This window comes from Triticum dicoccoides, chromosome 7B (genome assembly GCF_002162155.2).
Source record: "Triticum dicoccoides isolate Atlit2015 ecotype Zavitan chromosome 7B, WEW_v2.0, whole genome shotgun sequence".
NCBI lineage: Eukaryota > Viridiplantae > Streptophyta > Magnoliopsida > Poales > Poaceae > Triticum > Triticum dicoccoides.
Window position 1 is genome coordinate 98,513,948 of NC_041393.1, and position 10,201 is coordinate 98,524,148.

General features: G+C 41.8%; 1 protein-coding gene across 1 annotated transcript; it reads right to left on the minus strand.

Annotated features, from left to right (window-relative positions):
• Positions 1 to 477: 477 nt before the first annotated feature.
• Positions 478 to 9,855, minus strand: LOC119337848 (dipeptidyl peptidase family member 6-like). The gene is made up of 18 exons (XM_037610078.1): positions 9,532 to 9,855; positions 8,593 to 8,762; positions 7,666 to 7,773; positions 7,512 to 7,571; positions 7,236 to 7,383; positions 6,498 to 6,580; positions 5,757 to 5,812; positions 5,438 to 5,565; positions 5,264 to 5,354; positions 5,097 to 5,162; positions 4,787 to 5,009; positions 4,495 to 4,596; positions 4,259 to 4,344; positions 4,059 to 4,181; positions 2,163 to 2,232; positions 1,975 to 2,066; positions 1,051 to 1,155; positions 478 to 962 (listed from the first exon to the last, which is right to left on the minus strand). The coding sequence occupies exons 1-18, from the start codon at positions 9,846 to 9,848 to the stop codon at positions 849 to 851; spliced, it is 2,142 nt and encodes a 713-aa protein (XP_037465975.1). The 5' UTR covers positions 9,849 to 9,855; the 3' UTR covers positions 478 to 848.
• Between the last annotated feature and the right edge of the window lie 346 nt (positions 9,856 to 10,201).

Below are 10,201 nucleotides of genomic sequence, written 5' to 3' on the forward strand. Positions count from 1 at the left end.
GCGTCAAGGCCGAGCCCGCGGCAGAGACGCCGCTCGGCCGGCGCACTCGCAACGCCGACATCGTCATTAGCGAGGGCGGCCGGCGCGCCTCCTCGTTGGCTCCTCGGTCGGCGCACTCGCGCCGGTGAAGACGGAGCCGGGGCTCGCGCCGGTGAAGATGGAGCCGGGTCTCCCCGCCGTGAAAACAGAGCACGGCGAGGCCGAGCTCGACGACGACGCGGCCTTTGAATGGGCATGTCAAGACTCCCTGAAGATGGCGAGGAAGCGCCAATGCGCCGTCAAGGCCGCGACGAAGGAGTCGTCATCATCGACGACAGCGACAACGACGACGACGCGCCACCACCGCCACTAGCCGAGAAGGGGTCCAGCAGGGGCGCCGGAGTCAAGGAGAAGAAGGCCGACGATGGCGGCGACGACGAGGACTACTCGGTGTTCAGCCAGTTTTTTTTAGATTAGTTTATATATTTGCTATGTATGTAATGAAAATCCGCAAACATGTCTAATATATGCCCAAGTTTGCTGAAATTTGTCATGTTTAGCCGAACTTCGCCAAACTTTGCCTAAATTTGCTATACATTTTTTTAACGTGCCTGGGGCGGCCCTGGGGACCAACTCGCCCCCAGACCCATTTTTTGCATCGGGTCACCCCCAGGCGGCGATTTTAGGCGCCCCCTCGGGGGCCAACGGCTGGAGATGCTCTTAGGAACAAGCTGCTCTGCAAGCTATACGTTTTTACAAGGTCTATATGGATTTGGCGTTCATGATTGTGATAATGACTCTATGATGGCCTATAGGAGATCTGCCCGTTCATCAGTGGTTATAGCAGTTACGCTTGTTACTTGCAGTCATCAGTCAAAGTTCTCAATCTTGATCGGAGTTATATCATCTGCCACCTCAAATTTCCCGACCGTTCGAGTAAAAAACACCATCTGCTGCTCCAAGGTGAACTTGATGTTTTCGGCCTGCTCAGAGAGAAAAAGGTGAGGATGAAAACCTTGAAAATCAACAGGGTTAAAGGTAAATGCAATTGGTATTGGTACGGTATCTAACCTTGCGGAACCCATGCTGCTCCCCTTCGTATTCAACCAAAGCAACCGGCAGACCGCTTTCTTTCAAGGCCTTGTATATTTTGCGCGCCTGGTCTGGTGGCACGACCTGCAGAACATCAAGGAGTGTGAAATATTTCGCAATTGTCTCTTTCAGCCTCACACTTCCACGAGCTAGATGCGAATTATGATTTGGCACAAGAACGGAGCGAACAATTGGCCTGGTTGCAGCAATGATTCATCTTAATGGAGTTCTACGGAGACGCTATACAATTACTTTTCGCCTAAAAAATCTTGCCTCCAAATTTTTTCATTCAGTACTCGGAAAATGGAATCTCAGGGTTATACCTAATACATTGCTTCTGGCCCTTCCAGAGTCGGGTCCAAAGCTTGCCAGTTTGTTTAAGGTATATAGGATGTGAATCAGGGTTGAGATGTGAACGTGGGATTTGTTATTTATTGGAAGTACTTCATATTTCAATCATATATCTCCAAAACACTATAAAAATACAGAAACATGGCTATTAGTTTTACAGGAGGAACTATATCGTGACTATCCTAAGAATGGAATGGCTAATCCACTACAGAAGAAACAGAATCTCAGCTGGATATCGATTTCAACTCAGAGCTGCAACACACCGCTTAATATAGTCAGATCTCGCCTCATATAACTTGATATGATATAGAAACATGCATATACATATACTCCCTCCGTTCCTAAATATAAGTCTTTGGAGAGATTTCACTATGAGCCACATACGGATGTATGTAGATGCATTTTAGAGTGTAGATTCATCCATTTTGCTCCCTATGTAGTCCATAGCGAAATCTCTATAAAGACTTATATTTAGGAACGGAGGGAGTACATGGTTCTACTGACTAGGGTACTCGTTCATGATAATATATGTGGTTGATGATCAGGACCTACCTTATCATCCAACCCTTGAAACAGAATAACTGGGCATGTAAATTTATTGACAAAGTTGATTGGTGATCTTTCATAGTAAGCTCCTTCACTTCCTGAAAGAATATCGTGCAGGAAATAAATATTAAAGCATACCAAGGATGGATTGAACATCCTTTTCCAGAACAAAGAATGCTGAGATAATTCCTTACCAACAAGATTGTCCATATAACGGGACTCAAATTTGTGTGTCTCTGCCCTCAGCAAAGTTATATCACCAATCTGCCCATCATTTGAGCAAAAGAATTAGTTATTACATGTATACAAATGAAGAGCAATATAACAAAAAGACTAAATTAGACCAACCAAAATGGCATTAATCAACTTTATTTCTAAATCAGCCTAATGTAAATGAAAGCATGCCATATTGGTTTGGGACCTTTTATTTCCCAAAATAAGCCCCCTTTACGAGAGCTTGGGCATATGCATAAATGTCAAATGCTCCACTTCCCCCAGCAGCACCTTTGGACCAGCTTGTGCTTAGAACTTTTGAAGAAGAAGAAGAATAGCAAAATGAACAGCACCATTATGAGTGGCATGATGACTAAGATTTGGCCATAAGCCCCTAGACGGTACACCTTGGACTTGTACTCAAAGCTAGCACCTAGGTTGTGAGGGTAAATCTATATGGCATAGGTCACGTTTGGAACTCAGAAATTTCACAAGAAAGAGTTCAACTCCTGCAGGAATCAGGAAATTTTCTGAGTTCCAAACAGGGCGTATAACTATAAGGGTGTGTGCAGGCCACAGGGACACAAAATATTCTTGAATATTCATGCCTTGAGCCAGACACAGGGATAAGGCCAGTCAGGCAACCTGCAGCCGGAGAAGAATTAAGGCCCTGTTCGGAACGTAGGTATACAAAACCAAGGAATAGAAAAATGTGTAGGAATAGGATTAAGGCCAAAGTGAAAACCTACGGGCATGAAATCCCTGGAAAAAGTTCAACTAGTGGCGTTCGAAACAAAGGAAGCCAGCGTAGGATAGAATAAACTAACGGCTGGATTAAAAAATTAAGGGCAACCGGCCGTGCATGCCTCATGGTGAATCATTGTCACATGTAAACACAGACCACATGCACCACCACATTTTTTGCTTTGTGTTGTTGCATGGTTCACCTAAACCAGGTCCACCCCACCTGTACGATCAAACGCATCAAATCCTGCAGTCACAGGGCCGCACCTTTTGCCCTCAGGCCTAAACGAAAAATGAGATCCGAGCGCATGTTTCAGTTCCCGTGAAAAATGGAGGATATGAAACGGTTCATGAGGAATCGATGCCGCTGTTCCTCTGTACCAAACGTCCCTGAAGGAAAGATATCCATAGGAAAAGAAACCTCCACAATTCCCTGAAGGAAAGATATCCATAGGAAAAGAAACCTCCACAATTCCTGTGAAATTCCTTTGTACCGAACACAGCCTAAAGAGAGACCTCTTTACTCTCTTCTTCAGAATGAGCGAGGTGCTTGACTTCTTTGTATAGTCCTGTCTGGTTCCCTCTAGTCCTATTTCCTTGTGTGCATTCCTCCTCTAGTATAGCTCCATGCAATTATGTTCCCTTTCAATAAAGTTTGTCAGGGCTTCCCCTACAGTTCTCCACTAAAAATAAGTAGTTGAACCTTTCTGTCTGCTTGTAATATCTTAAATGCTTTATTATAGCTTTCATTCAGACCAAGGAAAATTCAATTTTTCTTTCTGCTGCTCTTTGAGATCAGTAATAGGTTTCTCTTCTTAGCGTAGGGTTTAGCATCTTCTGTGGTATATTCTGCTGTACAACACTTTGTTTCCGTCTTATAATGAAATGAAGAAGGGATGCTATCTCATATCCAAAAAAGAGGATGAATGATAGAATGTAGCCAAATGGAAACAGTGAAACATAAATGCAATTCATGGATGAGCAATATAAAAGTCATAGTAGCGGTCTAAGACAACCATTTTGAGACTGCATGTTTACACAAGGAAAACAAATATAGAAGCTGCCATTGAGTATCTGTTGAATGTTTGCTTGTAGCAAGACAATAAAATAGATTCTGAAAAGATAGAACTTACACCATACAAAGATGCTCCAGCCTTGAATGTATCTCTGAATGCGAGTGAAGCTAAAGTAGTGTATCCGCCTGCCGATCTCCCAGTTATACAAAGGCGCTGTTCATCTACTTTCCCATTCTCCACCTTACAATAAAGTAGGGTGGCTTGTAAATTGCTATAAATGCTACTGTAATATTACAATCACTGATGATAAAACATACCAGGAATCTTGCACAGCTGCAGCAATCATCAACATCAACAATACCCCATTTCTTCAATAATCTCTCTCGATACTCTCTCCCATAACCTTCGGTTTATGTTTCAATAAAGTTTAGCGAGTAGACTAATATAATTAATGCTTCAAATGAATCCAGAGCCTTAGTTACACAACGAAACAAAAAAGTTTTCAACATTTACACAAGGCGTAATCTGAATATTAGTAAAGGTAAGGACAAACCGGTGCTTCCTCCGTAGTTAACATCAAGAAATGCCCACCCTCGACTTGTCCAATATTGGACACTGAGGTCTAGAACTCCACGTGTTTCAGCTGTAGGTCCTCCTGCAAATTGTGGTAAGTGTCAAAAACTCCATGGTTTTGTTATCATCATGGAAAACAGAGTAGTATCCCGTAACTCACTTAACAAACCAACATCTTTCAACATAATTAACGAAAGCACACACAAAAACACACTGAACTTGAGTATGCATAATTATTTCGAGGCATCACAAGGGTTCATTAATTCCTTTACCATGTGTTTTGACAAGCAATGGAGACTTTTCATCTGGTAAACCTTCAAACATGGGATTCAACGGTGGGTAGAAGTAGGCATAAGCCTTCTGCCCAGGGCTGGATGTCGGGAACTCGATAAATTCTGGGGTGCTGAAAAAAGATCTATACTGCATAACATCTGGTGAGGAGGACCAGACTATTGAGAAACTGATTACTTTTGTTTTGTTCTCATCCAGAGTAACCTGGAAAGAAACAACATATGTGCTGCATCAGTCGATGCACTAATACATCATCAATTCATAACCAAAAGTGTGGATGTCACTAAACACCTTTGCAATTGACGTAGGGATGCTTCCAGATGCACCTTCGATATAGAAGTAATCATTTCCAGTAACCTGCCAGACCACAATTAGATCATTACAACCAGCAGCATGAAATACCATATTATACACGCAACAAAATTTTAAATAGAGCGTACGCACATTCTGATGCTTACAACATTGGACAAATCGGAGAAAGGGATGTCGAGCAACGAAACAGAACCTGAATCACAATCTAGAACACCAAGATATGATTTTCCGAGCTGCCTGCGTGGCATCAGTATTTAAATATGTTTCATCAACAAAATATGACAATGAAACAAGCAACTTTACAGAATTATTATCACAACCTGTAAGTGAAAACGATGTGATTGCTTTTTCCTAGAAAATCGTAAGAGTTGATGCCAAAAACCCACAATGGCCTTGTGAACTCAGCATCTAATGTGTACATCGGAACAACCTCATTGGTGTGTTCAACCTGATACAAAGAAGCACAGAGATATTTTATGCAAGCAAAGATAAGATGATGACAGAGAATGTAGTATTTAATCACCATGTCGTAAATCACAAGCTTTCAAGTTATTACTCTCCACGACAGAAAACAGCAACAGTGACATCAAAATGTATGAATATTAAAGATCTCAAGTCCTGAGAGAAATAACAAATTACCCATTTATAAATGTTCCAGAATCCACTCCCTCTGTCAGTTACGAAAAACAGTTCTCCTGCAAGGTTTTTTTTTTAGATATAATGAGTTCTCCTGCAAGCTTGCATGTACTAAAATAATTTTGTTCTAGAAGTTGCAAGCAATGATCAAATTATGGTAGTCAGTAGTCAGCTTATTATTGTGGAAGCAGATATATTGATACTAAAGTTGTGTAGGATAGGAAACCAAACAGTTCAATCAGTAGGCAGCATGAACTGTGAACAAAGTATCGTACTTCCATATTGAAGATAACCTTTTTTATCTATGGAGAAATTTTTCATATTATGGGCACAAACTATGATAGTCCGTTTAGTTGAAGCAGCTCCAAGAAATGTTGAATAAAGAAATTATCAGACCAACAGAAACTAGCGACTATTTGACTTTGGGCACAAAGTATGATAGTCCATTTAGCACAAACTATGACGTGAATCTCAACATTATATAACTTCCAGTTCCATCATCAAACAGAAGAGTGTATTGAAGCCATAAAGATGCACACCTAAAGAGTACGGAAAGATATGTAAATGCTTGTCAACTTCACATATTAAATGCAATAAATATGTGTTTGACTTTGTTCAGGAACAGAACTTCAGAAATAAGACAAAAGAGCAAAATATTACACTAATGAGGAATGTCTTTATCACTCAAGTAAGCACCAGTAACATATATCTAAGGAAATAACAAGGAATACAGGCAAATGACACCTTTTGGTGACCATTTAGGCTCGGCAGGGGATTCCACCAACATTGGATTGCTTCCAGCAACACAGACCCGTTCGGTCAAGTCTCTGCACACAAATAAAGCAACAGGTAGAAAGGTAACTGACGGCAGCTAAGGTTTGCTGTAGTTGATGTAATCTGGCTTTCTTTTGGGGTGCTTGTTCTAAGCTGAGAGGTTCTCTGATGAAGATGTATTTTCTCTTCCTGCTGGTCCAGGATATGATACAAGCCATGTGGGGCCCTCTATGCTTTCCTATGTACCCAGGTGTTCCCTGGTTTATTGTTCTGTTGAACCTGTTTGGACTTTAATTCAAAAGCTCAGCCAAGGGCCTTTTATCTAAAATTGGTGGATCTCTCTCAGCTAGTAGCCATGACATCCTAATCCGTTGCCGCTGGGGGGAAGCAGGGCCTGGTCAGCCCCACATGAAAAAAAGGGGCGGGGGTTGCCTGGTTTTCCTGGTAACTAACTATTGGAATGTGTTCTGTAACTACATTGTGGTAACAGACGAGTTTTTTGGAGATGTAATACATAAAGTGTCCCTAAATGTGGGGATAAAGGTGCAATCGAACTCCTTCAGTACCATGGCAGATATGCAGAATGTATCTACTGACAAAGTGCCTGCCTATCCATATTTAGGTGTGGATTAACTAAGTTCTTTTTAGTTATAACATATCATGCAAGGAAAGACAGGATGTTCCAGTTCAAAAGATAATGCCATTTACCCGCTTTCAGAGAAGTAGCCAACCCAGAGTTCTGATTTATCCCATGGCATGTTTGGGTGACCCCATTCAATCCATGCCATCCTCTTTTTAGTTGGATCAATTCGAGGAGAAGCATAGAAGTCATTCCCACTGATCAGCACCTTCGGTTCTTCAATAAAGAAAGTATGTGAGGTACTGTTAATCACAAAATCAAACCATAGTAAACATCACAATAAACAAACAAAGACATAGATCACTTGGTAGAAATAAAATTTTCCAGTCTTACCATGGACTCACCATTGCTTAAGTTTACAGACACAATTGTTGTAGTAGGATTCAAGCTACTCGTTCGCCGGTCTATCAAGAAATTTGAGCATGTCAGAGTTCAGTAGTTCATCCTATAACAAGATATACTGCATGTAAGTCTGTAAACAAACCATATGCAAAATACCTTCCATCACAGTAATATAACGGCTGGAGTGTGGATCAAAGACACCATCAGCATAACTGACATCAGGTGCACCATAATCGGGTGTAAGAGGCACAGGCAGACTACCAGCTGAAAAGGGAAAATAATCATGTGAAATGGTTTAAAATAAAGCGACATCATAGTTTAGTTTGCTGAAGATGATGTTAAATGGTTCTAAAGAGTTGATATGATAATAGTGTCAATCCTTACAACCCTCCCTAGCCATCTTGTATACTCATTACTCATCCTTGTACAATTTTTTATAGTTCATAAAACATATATTGTTGAGGCATCCCCTACAGTTCTCAGTCAAACAAGACTCCCTAGTTTTCCTGTCAGACACATTATAACATTCATTTGTTGCCAATGATAAGTATTCGGCCTAAAATGTAAGTTGTTCTCGTGCAATCATGATTAGGGCGGCCTACATATTGATTACGATGTTGGGTGATCTCAGAGATAAGTTTTTTAGGCATTCAAATCTGGGCTTAAGTACTACTCCCTCCGTCTGGAAATACTTGTCGGAGAAATGGATGTATGTAGATGTATTTTAGTTCTAGATACATACATTTTTATCCATTTCTGCGACAAGTAATTCTGGACGGAGGGAGTATATTGTATCGGCTATGTTGGCATCACTCTTTCTGACCATGCTCTTCTCCCTCACATTTTTAGGCATACTGTACTCATATTACCATTTGAATGAACATAATATACAACCTATGCAGTAATCTATGAAGGGATATGCAATGGAATGTAAGAGCATAGTATTTGACACAATAATAAAATTAAGTAATCAAAGTAACACCACATAATTCCAACTTAACTACACTCCATTATTGACATGGCGCGTGTGGATTAGATTTATATTGAACTAACTCCATTCTAAATGCTTACTATCCCACTTACTTCCGATTGATTGTTTGTACAGGCGCTGATCCTTGTAGTTTGAGAAAACAACAACATTATCTTGGACTGCAAATGCACCGCCTCCATATTCTTGAGCCAGAGTGCGTGCTGCAAATTCCTGAGGTATGATATCCACAGGCTTGTCATCCTCCTTTACAATAACCATGCGCCTGAATACAAAATTAGTTAAATATGGTGCAAAAATATTAATTGTGTGTCTCCACACAAACTAACTGAAGCCTACCAAGATTGAATATGGTACACCAATAATCAGCATTAACGTAAAGTAATTGACATAGGCTGAGGAGTTTGATATGTGCACTAATAGAGATCCATTGTATCATTGATTGTGAACGAGGAAGGGTGTGTTATGTTATCATTCAGTCATGATACCAATATAGTTTTATCTAGCGTGCAACATGCACACACTTAGGCTTGACACACTCTGTAACTTTATATGTGCAATGCTGTTGCAATTTGCTTCTACAGAAAAAAACACCAAATCATAAGTCATGCAATCAGTCTCATTTGAGATGTCTTCCCTCTTCCAGAGTTGAGAGAGAATCTTTCTCTAGGAATCTGTACTGTGGTGGTAAACAAAACGAACATTAATCTGCCAAGAACCTAACGCTCCAGAAAGTGACGCCAAATCATATTCTCTATCCTATTCAGCTATATCCACAACCCACTTGAGGTGATAGAATAGAACTAGCCCTCTGCTACGGTGGTGCCCAATGCAGTTAGATGCCCCACAAGCTGTGAAGACAACTGCAGATATGAGCAGTTGCTATGAAATTACCATTAACTAGCTCAGCAATCAGAACACGTGGTAAAACTACAGGAGACTATACAGTCTTGCACAATTACCAACAAATGTTTAGCAGCTCAAAAGCTACGAGGTAGTACAAATCTGGAAGCGCGGAACCAGTGGTTACTCACCCTTTCTCCTCGGGGCGGCCCTCGATCCATAGCAGGCGACCGTCTCCGGCAAGGGCGATGTCTCCGAGGCGCTTGGAGGCGCCGGAGACGACGTCCGCGGTGATGGGCGACCTCCAGGACCCGAACGGCGCCGCCGTGGGCCTCTCCCCTCCCGCGGCGTCTGCCGGCGCGGGAGAGGCGGCGGCGGAGGAGGAGGACATGCGGGGCGGCGAGGCGAGGGGGCGGCGGAGGCGGAGGCGGGGGAAGGCGCGGAGGAGGAGCGCCGGGGCGGAGGTGGAGCAGGCTGCGGGTAAGATGGAGGCGAGAAGTGTCGCCATTACCGGGGGCGTGGACTGTGATTTTATACAGGTTTAGGTGGGGTTTTGCGGCTATAGTGCGAGCGCAACCACCTTCCCGAATATGAAATTAAATCAAAAAAGGTATAACTGCATTTTAATATTAAAATAAAGGACAAATTGTATATAGAGGTCTGATTGACTTTTTGCAAAAAACAAAAATGAAACAATTTTTTAAAGAACTTTTAATCTATTCATGATCTGTCATGTTAGTATCTACAAAGAACACCAGAAATAACGAAAATTACAACCAGATATGTAGATCATTAGCGAAGACTACAAACAATGGAGCGAGCAGAAAGGGTGCCGTCGTCATCACCCCTTTCTCCCCGGAG

Excerpts from the sequence above, each read along its gene's own strand:
- LOC119337848 (XM_037610078.1), bottom strand. The coding sequence starts at position 9,848 with ATGGCGACACTTCTCGCCTCCATCTTACCCGCAGCCTGCTCCACCTCC. Across the intron at positions 7,572-7,665 it reads TTATATTACTGTGATGGAAG|ACCGGCGAACGAGTAGCTTG; the intron begins GTATTTTGCATA and ends ATTTCTTGATAG. Across the intron at positions 1,156-1,974 it reads TTCAAGGGTTGGATGATAAG|GTCGTGCCACCAGACCAGGC; the intron begins GTAGGTCCTGAT and ends GATGTTCTGCAG.